The sequence below is a fragment of the Littorina saxatilis genome, linkage group LG2 (assembly GCF_037325665.1).
Source record: "Littorina saxatilis isolate snail1 linkage group LG2, US_GU_Lsax_2.0, whole genome shotgun sequence".
NCBI lineage: Eukaryota > Metazoa > Mollusca > Gastropoda > Littorinimorpha > Littorinidae > Littorina > Littorina saxatilis.
The window spans coordinates 9,929,948-9,947,251 of NC_090246.1; the positions used below are offsets into that span (position 1 = coordinate 9,929,948).

At 42.8% G+C, this 17,304-nt stretch overlaps 1 protein-coding gene across 3 annotated transcripts in view; it reads right to left on the minus strand.

Moving 5' to 3' along the window:
* The window catches only part of LOC138958158 (uncharacterized), a 105,203-nt gene extending 88,490 nt beyond the window's left edge, over positions 1-16,713 (minus strand). Inside the window, exons 1-14 of one of the 3 annotated variants that reach the window (XM_070329237.1) lie at positions 16,287-16,713; positions 15,265-15,346; positions 12,478-12,635; positions 10,912-11,016; positions 10,217-10,450; positions 8,618-8,751; positions 7,916-8,117; positions 6,598-6,758; positions 5,234-5,438; positions 4,492-4,667; positions 3,664-3,823; positions 3,219-3,389; positions 2,321-2,494; positions 1,977-2,150 (exon numbers count right to left, since the gene is read on the minus strand). In XM_070329237.1, the coding sequence (XP_070185338.1) occupies positions 1,977-2,150; positions 2,321-2,494; positions 3,219-3,389; positions 3,664-3,823; positions 4,492-4,667; positions 5,234-5,438; positions 6,598-6,758; positions 7,916-8,117; positions 8,618-8,751; positions 10,217-10,450; positions 10,912-11,016; positions 12,478-12,577 (1,996 nt within the window). In that variant the 5' untranslated portion in view covers positions 12,578-12,635; positions 15,265-15,346; positions 16,287-16,713. Of the gene's footprint in view, positions 1-1,976; positions 2,151-2,320; positions 2,495-3,218; positions 3,390-3,663; positions 3,824-4,491; positions 4,668-5,233; positions 5,439-6,597; positions 6,759-7,915; positions 8,118-8,617; positions 8,752-10,216; positions 10,451-10,911; positions 11,017-12,477; positions 12,636-15,264; positions 15,406-16,286 lie in introns of those variants that run through there. The other 2 variants (XM_070329239.1, XM_070329238.1) reach the window with 2 other exon arrangements.
* Positions 16,714-17,304: the final 591 nt, after the last annotated feature.

Below are 17,304 nucleotides of genomic sequence, written 5' to 3' on the forward strand. Positions count from 1 at the left end.
TTATGGACACTGCAAGAAAACAATGGTTTATGGACACTGCAAGAAAACAATGCTTTATGGACACTGCAAGAAAACAATGCTTTATGGTCACTACAACACTGCAAGAAAACAATGCTTTATGGACGCTGCAGAACTGCAAGAAAACAATGGTTTATGGACACTGCAAGAAAACAATGGTTTATGGACAATGTAGAACTGCAAGAAAACAATGGTTTATGGACACTGCAACACTGCAAGAAAACAATGGTTTATGGACACTGCAAAATTGCAAGAAAACAATGCTTTATGGACCGGACACTGCAGATCTGCAAGAAAACAATGGTTTATGGACACTACAGAACTGCAAGAAAACGATGGTTTATGGACACTGCAAAATTGCAAGAAAACAATGCTTTATGGACCCTGCAGAACTGCAAGAAAACAATAGTTTATGGACACCTCAACACTGCAAGAAAACAATGGATCATGGACACTGCAACACTGCAAGAAAACAATGGGTCATGGACACTGCAACACTGCAAGAAAACAATGGGTCATGGACACTGCAACACTGCAAGAAAACAATGGGTCATGGACGCTGCAGAACTGCAATAAACAATGGTTTATGGACACTGCAGAACTGTAAGAAACCAATGGTTTATGGTCGCTGCAGAACTGCAAGAAAACAATGGTTTATGGACACTGCAGAACTGCAAGAAAACAATGGTTTATGGACGCTGCACGACTGCAAAAAAACGATGGTTTATGGACGCTGCAAAACTGCAAGAAACCAATGGTTTATGGTCGCTGCAGAACTGCAAGAAAACAATTGTTTATGGACGCTGCAGAACTGTAAGAAAACAATGGTTTATGGTCGCTGCAGATCTGCAAGAAAACAATGGTTTATGGACGCTGCAAAACTGCAAGAAAACAATGGTTTATGGACGCTGCAGAACTGCAAGAAAACAATGCTCTAAGGACACTTCAACACTGCCAGAAAACAATGCTTTATGGGCACAGCATACAGAGCTCTTCGGCAACTATATATTCAGACTTAACAGGTATAGTTTGCAGAAAGGAATGGTTTGGTATTTTTACGATGGCATGACAGCATTATTTTAGATTGCTTTTGACTTGACACTTAAGACACATGCGCTTAGACACCAGCAACATTTAACCATTCTTTATTATGAAGATTTATGAGCCCAAAATGCATCCTGAACTCATGTAAAATTAGTTACTTCCCTTCGGGTCTCATTTATCCCTGACAAGATGCCTTTGTTTTCCTTCTCTGGAGAGGAAATCGATTTTTGTTTTTACATATTTAGAGCTTTTCGTAATATGTTATTGATATAAGCAGATTCGCGACCGTCGATAATGATTTTTCATGGTGTTGTGTAATTTTTAAATTACAAAGGAATTAATATGTAAGACAGTTTCAAGCGAGCTATCTTTCGCGGGTGTATTTACTGTGCAAACAACTCTAAATATGGCAAAAGTGTCACGTGATAATCAATTTTGGCTACGAAGCAGACGACACTTTTTTAACCAGTTGGGAGTGATGCAACAATATCACGGTCTCCTTCCCACAGCAGTCTCAACATTTCGACTTGTTTAACCTTAGAACGATGTCTTTATCATAACTGTGAAGAACAGAACGGAGATCACTGTCGAAGTCGGCCAATCTGCAATCATTTTCGTCTCAGTTCGTCTATTCTCAGAAACATTAGCGAAAAACATGGGAGATAACTCTGTATTCTTATTTTGATAGATTCCGCGCAGTAATTATGCATCCGGTCAGAGAGATATGCCGGCGATACGGCATGGACCGATGATGATCAGAATGCCCAAAATGTGTTTATGTTAATTCCGTGATCAGTTTTCTTTATTCAGCAACCAATCCACGTCCTGAAGTGTATCATTTACATACTCAGACTGAACAGGTAACGTTTTGAACAGCCTAGACATCAAAACATGACTGGTTTAAACCCACTTACAGTGACACTCTGGCACAGGATATGTCCATTCTCCCTGTGCTGTGCAGTAGGAGAACTTGGCTCCTTCCAGACGGAATCCTTTGTTGCAGAAGAACTCGCGCAAAGCACCGAACGTGTTGTCTTCGGCCATGGCACTGCCATGGAGAGGCGGGGGTTCTTTGGGACAGTAGATGACTGAAACAGACCATGAAACAACCATGATTGTTCTTATAACTGGGGGGGGGGGGGGGGTACAAACGGTCATACACTTGAAAACCCACACGTGCAAAAACGTGATAGAACGTGGGAGTTTCAGCCCTCGAACGAAGAAGAAGGAGAAAAAGAAGAAGAAGAAGAAATGTTACCTTCACACTTTGGCACCAGTGACCAGCCCTCTTGACCGCACGTGGAGATGTTGACCCCTCCCTCCATGAAGTATCCCTTGCTACAGTTGTACACTGTCGTCTCACCATAGGTGGTGCCCGACATGCTCACGAGGTAGCTGTGTTTGGGAACTTCAGGGGACCCACAGTCAATCACTGGTGAGAAAAAGAGACTAGATTTGTTTGTTTGTTTGTTTGCTTTACGCCCAGCCGACCACGAAGGGCCATATCAGGGCGGTGCTGCTTTGACATTTAACGTGCGCCACTCACAAGACAGAAGTCGCAGCACAGGCTTCATGTCTCACCCAGTCACATTATTCTGACACCGGACCAACCAGTCCTAGCACTAACCCCATAATGCCAGACGCCAGGCGGAGCAGCCACTAGATTGCCAATTTTAAAGTCTTAGATATGACCCGGCCGGGGTTCGAACCCACGACCTCCCGATCACGGGGCGGACGTCTTACCACTAGGCCAACCGTGCCGGTAAGAGACTAGATGCATCGTTTATAATTAACACATAGTGATATCCGCATTTTTGGGCTCTCTGATTTAAGATGTCCACTTTTGATATCGGATTTTCACAGTTCTCTGATTTTACCTCCAGTTTAAGTAAGACTCCCTCTCCCTAAATAGTGCTCTGCAGCATGTAACCCACGAGAACTGGTACCAATAAACAATCACAGTACTTGACTCTCTTTTAGAATGTCCAACACTTACACTGGCAAGAGGGAAGAGCATCAGAATCCCAAAGAACCTGAATATTGCTCACAGTCTGCTTATATGGCGCTCTGCAGTGTGTATACCTAAGACCATTAATTTTGTACCCATTAACAGTCACAGAACTTGACTCTCTTTCTAGAGAATGTCCAACACTTACACTGGCAAGTCCGAAGAGCGTCGGGTTGCCAAAGACCCTTAACATCACATACGGTGAAGTTAGTTCCTTGCAGAATGTAGCCATCTTCACACTGGTAATGGACCACTGTGCCAAACACCACTGCACTGCTGTCAATCTCAAGGGGTCGTTCAATCCTCAGTGGAGCACAATCTGCAATAAAAAAAATAAATTAAAAAGTGGATATGATGCGCTATAAATATATCAATGCTCAAGTTAGACAACGCCGTCCCCTTGTCACAAATCAAAAAGCAAAATTTATGCAGTTAACTCTTAAAGCTTATCAACAAGTGCAAATCAGTAACTGTATTTGTATTCTATACTGCCAGCAAACAAGCAAAGTCTCACCAAAACAGATCTGTCTGTTTGTGTTGTATTGTATTTAAAACGTAAATAAACATGTGTAAACTTTTTTTTAAAGACTCACCGAAAGAAACGGTGGCCGACCATCCGCTCCTCTGCACAGTGGCGTCGGAGGAAAAGTGAACAGTGTAGGCGCTGGTCTTTGAGCGGCACGAGGGAGGGGACATCGAGCCCGACAGTTCTGCTGCCAGGTGTGACGACGATCCTTGACTAGAATTATACACCTGCACATAGGGATGTGATACAGTGACCGTGTGTCCAGTTTTGGAACCGTAGTTGCACAGACAGAACAGACACACGGGTAGCACAAACCAATCTCGATAAGATTGGGCCGTAATTGCGCAAACACACACACACACTCACACACTCACTCACACACATTCACACACACATTCACACTCACTCACACACACTCACACACACTCACTCACACACACACACACACACACACACACACACACACACACACACACACACACACACTCACACACACTCACACACACACACACACACACACACACACACACTCACACACACTCACTCACACACACACACGCACACACAAACAACACACACACACAACACACACACACACACACACACACACACACACACGTGTGTAAGCGTGCACACTCCAAACTGACACATGTACAACATTTCTAATCATGTTCAGATACAGACTCGATACCTGTATTTCACTCTCCCTTGATGGAAGTTTCAATGAAAGCATACCTCCCAGAAAGGGACACATTAACTGGTCCTGTGTTCTACAAACTTCACCAACAAATACCTGTCATAAAAGGACACCTAAACTAAAGGGACATTTCGGAAAGGTCCTACGAGTGTCCTCACAAACCAGGTACCACTGTGCCATGTTGAGTGTTTCACTTACCCTGACAACATCCATGGTGGGTTCGGTATCAAACGCAGAATCAAAGACAAGGTTGAGTTGCCTGTTCCCTGGGTCAGCTATTCGCCAGGAACAGTCGACATTGCTGGGGTAACTCCCAGCGCCGTAACCGGGAGATTCAATTTTGGCAACACCTGATGATATGTCTATGTCGCAGCCTGCAAAAAGACGTCAGTGTTCATTAATCCAAAAACAAAGAGACTGCCAACGTTCCAAAATTCAGACTAAAAAAACAAGAAAGGTATGTTATTGGCAGTGTTCATTGTTTTAAAAAAATGTACCTAATTTATGCAGACACTTACCAGTGTTGTGTAATTATGACATAAACTTCCATACCCACACAGGTATCTCTTCTGATTCCCACAAACACAGAGATATTTTTCCCTTTCACGACTGAACACAAATTCACCAATCTTTCTCTACTGTAAACACTCAGGCACCTTTTTTCCCATGCTGAACTTTTCGCTCTAAAATAGCATCTGGCTGGAAGTTTTGAGGTTTGGTGACAAGGTTTATAACTAACAAGAACAGATTAGATAAACTTTGAGAGTGAAATGCAATATCTCTGTAATCTTTGTAACATTTTCATGTTCTTAAAACATTTGAAGGCAACCTTATAATCAAGTATAAACATCAGTTCACACCCCAACAAAACAAAACAAAAATAATAATAATAGTAACAATAACAAACAAAATATAAAAATACATAATTTCAAAGACTTACCTATAGAATACGTTACATTGAATCCTTTCACATCCAGACTGTGAGAGAAGTCTGTCTTTAAGCGAACAAAAAGACTTGAACCCGCAGACACGATGACTCGGGGAGGCTGTGGCCCTGAGAATCGACCAAGCAAGGGGTCCCCATCTGTTTGACCGCTGCGTACCTCCATCCAGTCGTCTGTATTTTCCAAGTCAAAATCCTGGAACTGAAAACAATTCTCTCTGTCATACTCCGTTAAAAAAAACATTTTAAAGTGTATTTTTCCCAGTAGAATTACTATTTCCGAAATATATAGCCCCCTCTAATTAACTAAACAAGTGGTCTCCATCTGTCTGCCCGCTGCGTACCTCTATCCAGCCGTCTGTACTTTCCAGATCAAATTCCTAGAACTGAAATTAATTGTCTCTGTCAGACTCCGTAAAAAACCCATTTTAAAGCGTATTTTTCCCCACTAAAATTACTATTGCTGAAGTATATAGCCTCCTATAACTAACTAAGTCAAATCCGTGACTGTCTTATCTTACTTAGTTAAATTGAGGTGGGATATACGAAAAAATATGTTTCAATCTGATCAAGGCTGAACTAAAACTTGACTAACCAGCAGTCCAGTTATTATAGGTGTGTTTGCCTGTTTGAGGCAGAATAATTGTGTATGAGTCAGTTAGTGTGCTGGTGGCCAACACATGAATGATTGACAGCACAAGTGGAAGGACTGTGTGGCTTTTGAATTACATTTACTGGTGAGCCGTATATTGAAATTATCTGCAATTGTCCAATTTAAAATGTTTGCACACAAGAATTGTGAAACATGGAAAAATAGAAAATAACAATTGCAAAATCCATGTATCAACGTCAGATAAAACATAATGATTATAACAAAAGCAGCATGTCCGAGGCATATCTGCACCTTATGTATTATAAGACATGACATTACCTGCAGTCGAACCTGTCTATAAAAACCAACCAAGGGACCAACCCAAAATGGTTGTCACAGACGCAATGGAAAGGTGAATTTTAAAAAGAAAATAAGGTCAGAAATCATTTGAGGTAGTCACAACGGGCAGGTGGTCGCTATCGAGAGGTGGTCGTAATGGGCAGGTGGTCGCTATCGAGAGGTGGTCGTAATGGGCAGGTGGTCGCTATCGAGAGGTGGTCGTAATGGGCAGGTGGTCGTAATGGGCAGGTGGTCGCTATCGAGAGGTGGTCGTAATGGGCAGGTGGTCGCTATCGAGAGGTGGTCGTAATGGGCAGGTGGTCGCTATCGAGAGGTGGTCGTAATGGACAGGTGGTCGCTATCGAAAGATGGTTGACAGGGAAAGTAGGGCTGTAGCATCCAAAATGTCATCTTTATCGAAGCCAATTACCTGTAAGTTAATGATGTCGTTTGGGCTCGAAGCAGTGATGATCCAATCACAGACCAGATTGTCGGGGTAGGGGGAGGGGTAGAGGGGGGAGGTAAACCACTGTACAGAATGTTGAGCTCTCAGTTCCCCACCACAGGCACCTGTCTCTCCGTCAAACGTGACTGAAATGAATCGAAACTTGTATAATAAGAAAGATCGTTTTATCAAGTGGTTTCTACATTGTCTCGCTCTCCCGTCCACACACACACACACACACACACACATACATACACAAGCGTGCGACATACACAAGCGTGCGCATACACACACATTCACGCAAGTATACCCGAACGAACGAACTCTAAACACACACACACACACACACACACACACACACACACACACACACACACACACACAAGAGCATGAATGTCACTCTCTCTCGCTCTTTATATTTAGTCAAGTTTTGACTAAATATTTTAACATCGAGGGGGAATCGAAACGAGGGTCGTGGTGTATGTGCGTGTGTGCGTGTGTGTGTGTGTCTGTGTGTGTGTGTGTGTAGAGCGATTCAGACTAAACTACTGGACCGATCTTTATGAAATTTGACATGAGAGTTCCTGGGTATGAAATCCCCGAACGTTTTTTTCATTTTTTTGATAAATGTCTTTGATGACGTCATATCCGGCTTTTCGTGAAAGTTGAGGCGGCACTGTCACGCCCTCATTTTTCAACCAAATTGGTTGAAATTTTGGTCAAGTACTCTTCGACGAAGCCCGGGGTTCGGTATTGCATTTCAGCTTGGTGGCTTAAAAATTAATTAATGACTTTGGTCATTAAAAATCTGAAAATTGTAAAAAAAATTAAAAATTTATAAAACGATCCAAATTTACGTTTATCTTATTCTCCATCATTTGCTGATTCCAAAAACATATCAATATGTTATATTTGGATTAAAAACAAGCTCTGAAAATTAAATATATAAAAATTATTATCAAATTTTTTTTTTCGAAATCAATTTAAAAACACTTTCATCGTATTCCTTGTCGGTTCCTGATTCCAAAAATATATAGATATGATATGTTTGGATTAAAAACACGCTCAGAAAGTTAAAACGAAGAGAGGTACAGAAAAGCGTGCTATCCTTCTTAGCGCAACGAATACCCCGCTCTTCTTGTCAATTCCACGGGCACTGCCTTTGCCACGGGCGGTGGAGTGACGATGCTACGAGTATACGGTCTTGCTGCGTTCAGTTTCATTCTGTGAGTTCGACAGCTACTTGACTAAATATTGTATTTTCGCCTTACGCGACTTGTTCTTCATACACACACCAACTCACCAGCGGACCAAGTAGCATTGAATCCATCGGCTTCTTTCGAGCGATCTGAGGTGAGAATGACTAGAAGGAAATTGCTGGTTGCCAAGGAAACCACTGGTATATGTTTGCCGTTGTAGCGTCCCAACAGGGCACTCGCTTCTCTCTCGCTCCCATCATACACTTCCACACTGTCATACTTCCGCTCAATGTCAAAAGATTCAAACTGAAACAGAGGGAAAAAACGGTTAAAAAAAAAGCGTACAGCATTTTTTACATCCCCTCAGTCATAAGTTTACAAGTTGTTCATAGGTTTTGGCCCCCGGGGGTCGAGAAACCACACACACCAACAACGTTGATCCAGGACTGGACATGAATGCAGACATACTGCAATCATTACAATTAACAACATCATGCTCTAAATTATAAATCAATGTTGAACAACGAAGAAATAATGTAACAGTACATATGATACAAAATGAGGCGGGAGGTCAAAAACGTGTGATTTCCAAAAAAGACCGATATTTCATGGGGGGGGGGGGGGGGGGGCGGAACAAACGTGTGATTCCAAAACAATACATCTACATATTACGGCTAATTTGTCTGAGAGGGAGGGGAGTGGGGAGGCTGGTTTTTTAAACGTCTGATTCCCAACAAAGACCCCTCCATTATACGACCTATTTGTCTGGACATTTGCACGGTCGCAACTGGGAGGTTTGACTGTACCTGTAGCTGCACTTTGGTTCCCAACGGTGCCTGCACCCGCCACATGCAGACTGCGTGTTTGGGGTACTTCCTGGGGTACCCGGGGGAATGGAATGTTCCTTTCTCTCCTGACAGGCTTCCTCCACAGGAAGCGTCTGTGAATAAATAAAGTCATCATTCAAGTTGAAGTTGTGTTGTGGATAAGACTGTTCACTGTCTTTTGAGTGCAGTGGAACCTCCCTGTCAAGACTTCCTACTTTCTAAGACCCTGCTTAGCCTCTGCAAATGTACCTCCATTTTAAGACTCCTTCCCTTATTGTCTCAGACACTTGGTCTCAATAGGGGGGGATCAGCAAGTCAACCTCATCAGGCTGCGTACTGGCCACAACAGGCTCAATGCTCACATGAACCGAAAGTTCAAGCTGGCGCCATCACCAACCTGTGCCTGCGGTCAAGAAGACCAAACAGCGGAACAAATCTTACAGCGATGTCCCTTACTAGATGAGGAACGAAAAGAAGTGTGGCCGTCACCAACTCCCTTGCAGACCAAACCATACGGCAGTCGACAGGAGTTGGAGAAAACGACAACATTTATCACCAGTGCTGGACTGATCGTGTAACCTCTGCGAACGCCAAGAAGAAGAAGAAGAATAGGGGGGATCCTCTTTAATTTGTTAATATTTCCCCCTCTCTTTTGTCTTTGAATGTGAAGTCGTAAAGAAACAAATTGTTAGCTTTGATTAACACATTGTAGCTAACAATTATGATCCATAAATACTAGCTATTGTCTTTAAGTACACGCTGTACCGCGATGGGACATGTATTAAATGTTACACTTCACAGGTGTTACTCTGCCATGGTCAGTTTATGACAAATAAGCCCATCAATGCAGCCTTAACATAATCAAATTATATGGAACACTGTGAACAGATGATAAGTACACTCTTGTGTCATCCTTGACATCAAAACATTTCTTACCTGTATTAACAAAATCAATATGCTATTTCTTTCATTAGAAGCCAGTGATATTCTACAGATTCTATGGGAAGGACAATGCAAAGTACATTTTTTGACTAGGCTCTTCATTCAATCCGTCACCCTTCCCTAACAAACGCTTCATCCATTCATTCAAACTGCTACAACACAGAAAAAAGGAAATATAAGAAGCACAACATTTCAGGGATTTTTTTTTTTAAGCAGGCAGTCGGCAAAACGACTAAAAGGTTATGTTTAGATCGCTGAACCCCCGAAAGCGGCGTATGGCTGCCTAAATGGCGGGGCAAGATCTGTCATACACGTTAAAACCCACTCGGGCAAAATACACGAGTGTACGTGGGAGTTTCAGCCCATGAACAAAGAAGATAAGAAGAAGATCGCTGAAAACGTTGCCAGAGTTTGCCAAACTCTTTCAAGGATGTTTTTTGAAGCAGGCAGTCGGCGAAACGCTTACAAGTTAGGTTTAGATCGCTGAAAACATTGCCAGAGTTTGCCAAACTTTTTAAAAGTACATGTAGAGGAAACCTGACGCCATGGACTGACTTAAATATCCGAAAACTGCTTAAAATGTGTATGGCCATATCGGCAAATCTGCCGACAAAAATAAATCCTCAAAGTACCCACCATTTCCGCACTGTCTTTCGTCGCTGCCATCATCACAGTCTCTATCCCCATCACAGATGCTTTTCTCACTCACACACTTGCGACCGTCAGCGCAACGAAAATGTCGCTTGTTGCATGCCTTGGTCTCACACACAAACACTCGCTTCCTGTCGCATCCACCAAGGTTCCATCGGAACGACCCCACCTCCGTAGAGTTGAGGTTGATATCACAGCATTGCTCATGTACATCAATACCTGCCAAACAGAGATATATGCTCAACATGTTAGCATGTGTGTTAGTACAGGTTGTGAAACAACCCTTGTTTATTTGATTTCTGGCATAGTATTATATTCAAAACTATGTTTCATCAAATCTGTCCAGTAGATTTGTCTATTTTTTCACACTTGTTTTAACACACTCAGAAAATATCACAAGGAAAAAATTAGCACAATATTAGGGATTTAGATTTGTTTGGTCAATTGGTGTCATATCTGTTTAAAGAACACCCTTGGGACCAGCAAAACGTGTTCTCATGTGGATTGTTTGAAACAGCACAGGTCAGTGACATCAAACCCAGTTTAAAAACATCAAGACTGATAAATTATGTGTGCATCACTGACTTTATATCAAGTTCTGACATGAAAATGATACCCAAGAGAAATTCGCAAAGGAAAAAAAGTAGAAACAGACACAAAAAGCAGCCCCCAATACTCACTATTACTAAAAGTGGGCGGACTGCCCGTGTCCCAGAATCCCTGTTGTTTAAAGCCAGGGCTGCCATTGGACCAGCTGTAGTCGCCACCGCCGTCTCTCTTGAAGCCTGGAAGTGTTTAAGATTTGTAATCAAGTGTATGGAACACTCCCATTACCGTTGGAGGCAAAGGTTGTGCTAAATAAATAGCCCAATAAAAACCGGTATGTGGTAAACGCAGAGGGTCGCAAGAGCTTACAAGAAAACAACCGCATGAAACAAAATAGCTTTCTGATATCCACAAATCTTACATCGAACTAGTTAACATGAAATTGGTAAGCTATAAATAGCTCATGCGCAAGGCGGGGACACCCCGAAGCGTCCCGGTACCAAAGCGTCCCGGTACCGAAACGTCCCGGTACCAAAGCGTCCCGGTACCGAAGCGTCCCGGTACCAAAGCGTCCCGGTACCGAAGCGTCCCGGTACCAAAGCGTCCCGGTACCGAAACGTCCCGGTACCAAAGCGTCCCGGTACCGAATCGTCCCGGTACCAAAGCGTCCCGGTACCGAAGCGTCCCACTATAACGCGTCACAGGACTTAGACTTTTTTTGTTTAAACCTTGAATGACCTTGATTTGACCTTGACTTGACTAACCATATTTATATATTTTTAATTTAATCTTGACCTTGATTTGACCTTGACTTCACTGATTTTTTTAATTTTGCACAGACCTTGATTTGCTTTCGGTAAAAAAAAATCACTTTTTGTCCAACTTTTCCCCAACTTTACTTTAGATCTGTACTCACAACACACTAATTTGGAAATACTGTACCCGTGTGGACAAGTTCGGGGGAAAAGTCTGTAGGCTTCCGTTCACAAGAGGAATATGTCTGTTATCACACACGCTTTCTGGCTTCACTAAGCGTAAGCGTCGGAAAAAGTCTTTTCAGTTCTGCCTCCGACTTATAAATTGTATCATTTGGGTTAATTTGGGTTTGTTTGGGTTCATTAAGAACGCTCGCGCTGGACCTGAGTACTCTTCAGACTGGCTCGCTCCCCCAGTATGAAAGTTTTTGTCGTGTGCACGTTGAAGACCAAGTGATTGCTCTGTGTGAATTACAGGCATTCCCTTTGCTATATAATACATTGGCATGCGAGCCGAGGATGTGCGTGGTGACTGGTACCGGGACGCTTCGGCACCGGGACGCTTCGTGCCCTACTGCGCGGGAGCGTCCCGAAGCGTTCCGGTACCAAAGCGTCCCGGTACCCCTGTGACGCGTTATAGTGGGACACTTCGGTACCGGGACGCTTCGGCACCGGGACGCCTCGGTACCGGGACGCTTCGTGATGTACCCGCGCAAGGCCAGCAGGCACCTCAAAGGTCTTGCAATGGAGGTACATCTACAGGGGTTTATGTACACAAAATGTGGGGGGAAAGTTGTTGACGGGGAGGAAGTCTTACATCAGGAGGTTGATTTTGTTACCTCAATTCCATGCGCTGCAGATTGCTTCGTAAATCGGGAGTTTTAAAAAAAAGGCGGCGGGGGGAGGGGGGGGGAGGGGGGGGGCACTGTACTCGATCCAACATACCTATCCAAACTTGGTGAGAGTCAGCAGTGGCTGCTTGGACTATACGGCCTGAAGACGGAGACGTCTGCGACTGTTGCTCAGCCAGCAGTTGTTGCAGCATCTTCCCCAGACCCTCGTTCTGGTTGAATCCTCGTATGTTGGCCAGGCATCCGCCCAGGCTGCAAGAACACACACCAAACCGTAAACTTCTCCAATACAGTGGAACCTGTCCATGAAGACCACGTTTGATTGGTCCCTTGGGTGATCGTTATAAACAGGGCAACATTCTGCTATAAGTATTTCCTACCTAATTCACCTTTTCATAGCGGACACCTGTCCATGAAGACCACGTTTGATTGGTCCCTTAATTTAGAGAGGACAAAATCCAAGTTAAAGTCATTTCTAACAAATTCATCTGTCCATAGCAAACACCTGTCTATGACGACCCCTTTTGATTGGTCCCTCGGGTAATCGTTATAGACAGGACACAATCTAATTTCAAGTATTTTCTTCCCACTTCACCTTTCCATAGCGACCACCTGTCTATGACGGTCACGTTCGATTGGTCTCTTATGTGGTCGTCATAGACAAGTGGTCGCAATGGAAAGATGAATCATGTCAACAACAACAACAACAACAAGAAATTCCTCCGAGGTAGGAAAAACACCCCCGTCCTTACCATTCTCACTGCCACCAACTGAGAAGGTTATTTCCCTTTGACCATTAATATGTCCCTCTATAAGTCCTTGTAGAATCTTAATCCACCAATAACTCCCTAACCGTGAGTTTGACTGGTCCCAATTTTTGTAAGGACCGTCTCAGGAATGTATAGAACCTGTTCACCAAGTTTGGTGACGATCGGTCCGTTCATTCTTGAGATCTATATGCGAACACAAACAAACAAACAAACACATCGACCGAATCCTATACACACCCCTATACCGGGGGTGTAAAAACTCGTCGGGGATCCTTTGGGGTGATGGTTGTAGGCAGGTGGTCGTTCTCGACAAGTGGTCGCTAGGGCAGGTTCGACTGTACTCTCATCCTGACACGTTAATGCCACATGCATCACCAGTTAATGTCCCAAATAAATGTAGAGGCCTATGCGAATGACTTGTAGTCTAATACCACTCCCTTACACACAAATACAAGCAGAATGAGTGGTTTACGCGCCAGCTCTGACACTTTAATACCGCCATCAAGACAGGAAGCCATCGCGCAGCAGAAACCATTATACTGCAATAAAAAAGAAACTGAAATAAAACAAATAACGGTATTACATACAAATAAGAGCAGAATTACTTGAACTTTATGGTCGGTATCTCCATGAAAATATATCCGCATGCTTGCTCTGCATCATCTATTTAAGAAATCAACAGCACGTTACAAACAATCAAAGTCACGTTCAGGTTAAACAGACTACCTCTAACATTCACAGCGCAGTAGCATGAGAGTAGCAGAAAGTTTCTGTTTCAGACGCAGTTTGCAAAATTGAAGTCCTCTTGCCAACAAAGAATTGTGATTCAAAATCATTTCACAATTGACAACAACACAACTTGATCTCTAAAAAAACAACACGCAGGTTTATGAGGTGTGTCTTGAAATTCACCTTCCATGATATAACACTGCTTTTCTTGGCTGAAGCTTTACCTGCAGAAAATGATCAAGTTCTTTTTGAAAGAACTGGGAATATGTACAACGTAGTTCCATGAAGGGATATCCATCATGGCTATGCCTACAGTCACAGTAACCATGAATACAAATTCCCATTTTCAGTCCCTGTTGATTGTGCTTTCTTAGATAAATTGCATGTCTTTTTCATCTGAGCAACAATTTGTTTGTTTGTTCGTTCATGGGCTGAAACTCCCACGGCTTTTACGTGTATGACCGTTTTTACCCCGCCATTTAGGCAGCCATACGCCGCTTTCGGAGGAAGCATGCTGGGTATTTTCGTGTTTCTATAACCCACCGAACTCTGACATGGATTACAGGATCTTTTTCGTGCGCACTTGGTCTTGTGCTTGCGTGTACACACGGGGGTGTTCGGACACCGAGGAGAGTCTGCACACAAAGTTGACTCTGAGAAATAAATCTCTCGCCGAACGTGGGGACGAACTCACGCTGACAGCGGCAGACTGGATACAAATCCAGCGCGCTACCGACTGAGCTACATCCCCGCCCATCTGAGCAACAATAAAACAGTTCGGCTCACCATCTCAGATCAGGACAGACTTTTACATGGGAAAAAAAAACCATCCCTCCACTAAGACATATACCAACACTCAACACCTTGACTGCTTGCCGCGGTGAGTTAAAAGCTGTTGATGAATTTATTTCTTAAAAAGGCATTGGTTGCATTTAAAAAATTAATTCATTAAAAAAACAGTACCAGTGTGAACAGAGAATACCAAGGTTGTTGATTTTCAGTATGTGAACAAGTGGAGGGATGGGCTTATCCTATGTAAAAGTGTGGACAGAGAATACCAAGGTTGTTGATTTTCAGTATGTGAACAAGTGGAGGGATGGGCTTATCCTATGTAAAAGTGTGGACAGAGAATACCAAGGTTGTTGATTTTCAGTATGTGAACAAGTGGAGGGATGGGCTTATCCTATGTAAAAGTGTGAACAGAGAATACCAAGGTTGTTGATTTTCAGTATGTGAACAAGTGGAGGGATGGGCTTATCCTATGTAAAAGTGTGGACACATTTGGAAATGGTTAGTCTAACTGTTTTCACGAGAAGGAGTGTGCCTGTAACGAATGCAATATTAAGTGTACATGTCTTGGAAAGTCTGGAAGTGTTGGTTACCTTTCACAGACTTTATTTGCGTCCCCCCAGGACACATGTTGTGTGAACAGCTTGTAGCACTTTTTGCCATGTCTTCTCCAACCTGAAAGTATTTATCAAAACATATCACAGTTAAACACTTCCAAGAATAAAAATATATGTTACTATACACTACGTGTATTCTGTGTATGTCAATGTATGACATTTTAGACATGCGTGATGAGGTGTTTACTGATGTGTTCGTGTGTGTCGCTGTGTGTGTGCGTGCATGTGTGTGTGCATGCGTGTGTGTGTGTGTGTGTGTGTGTGTGTGTGTGTGTGCGTGCGTGCGTGCGTGTGTGTGTGTGAGTTTGAATGTGTGTGCATCACTGGCACTTTGATTGACAGTACAATTATATCCGCGAGTGTGTGTTCACGTGTACATGTACATGGTTGATGGACACCTAAATTCATCTTTCAAGGGGTTTCTGTCTGTCTGTCTGTCTGTCCAAGTAGATGTACATCAGTGGGTTTGTTCCTGCCTCAGTGCCTGTGTGTCAGTACGTTGTTGTTGATGTTGATATTGCTTTGGTATTGTTGGTGTTGCTCACTGCCTTTTCTACTGTTGTATGAAGCAACATAATTATGAAATAATGTCAAACAAACAAACAAACAAATAAGAAAAATGATTAGGCCTCAAAAAAAGAAATAGGTGTGGTTACGGTAACCCGACATACCCTATTTTTAGGGGCCGACCCTATAACTTTTTATTACATTTGTCAAAAACCCAGGAAAACGAGTTCAGAAAACGCAATGAAACTAAGCAAAAGCGCTCGAGTTACACACTTATTTCCCTGTCAAGCAGGTTTAATTTGTACACATTAGAAAAAAAAGTTTTAAAAAAAGAAAAGTGATTGCCTACCTTCCTACCCTATTTTTGGGGGGGTATGTTACCTTAACCACACCTTTCTTTTTTTGTGCCTTATGGATAAGTAAAGCAAAACGTAAACTAAGTCAAATGAATCAATAACAAAAGATCCCATTGAAACAATAACCATACATACCTTCAGGACATTTTTGCCATGGAAGTGGGTGGTCATACAAGTCTAGTTGAAATTCATAACTTGGAGCCTGCACACAAACAAGATAATGTTCATTTTTGTGTTCAAACAGAAACAAACTTTCAAATACAATGTCGAAAAAACAACCTAAAATGTCTGTAGCGCCAAGAAAAACAAGGAGAGCCGAGTAAAAAATACGTACAGTCCTTGTTTTCTCAGCTAGTCCGAGAGCTGCCCATTTATTACTCGAATTCTCCTTTCCGCCGTATCACATTAAAGAATTTGAAAATGTTCTAGAAGGAAATAGAAGCCTGTAGTACGGTGGAAACCCCTGATACAACATGAAAACTATAGCAACTGACTCGCCTTGTTGCAGAAATAACAATCACATGATATTCTGTGTTATAACATTTCACGGTATACTGCTCTCAAGTGGAGTCACGAGTTCTGTTTATTTCGTTTGTGTAACGTTCGGTTATCAGACCAATTTCATCGTTTGCTCAAGTTTTACACATGAATGATTTGCAAATGATTTCCGTAAACATGAAAAACTAAGCTCCTTGAATACAGGCGTGTATTTGAAACCGTTTTCCTCGAGGTAGTTGGGGAGAGGAAATGGTGAGGGAGAGGGGGTTGGGGTGGGGTGGGGCAGGGTGGGGGGGGGGGTGGGGGAGGAGGGGTTGTAGGAGGAGGGAAGGTCTCACTTTTCTCCCATTTTGCAGTTTTCCACATTGCTGCAACCTGTAATTCATCTTAATAATAATCACAGTCTTTATGTCACAGTGACGTATATCAGCAAACAATTACACATTGTAATTCAATCAAGTTGGCGTTTTAATGAAACAGATCCTGTGATTGGTCAGAATGCCCCAACTCATTAAAAATTACTGGTCATTAATTGTCGATACCTGCTGGCGAGGCGCATTGATACAGCCTCAACTAGTCTCGGTTAGCTTTGAGGGTCATTTTACAAGTAGGTAATATGAAGGCCAACGAAATACCGAGACCATAAGGTATGCGA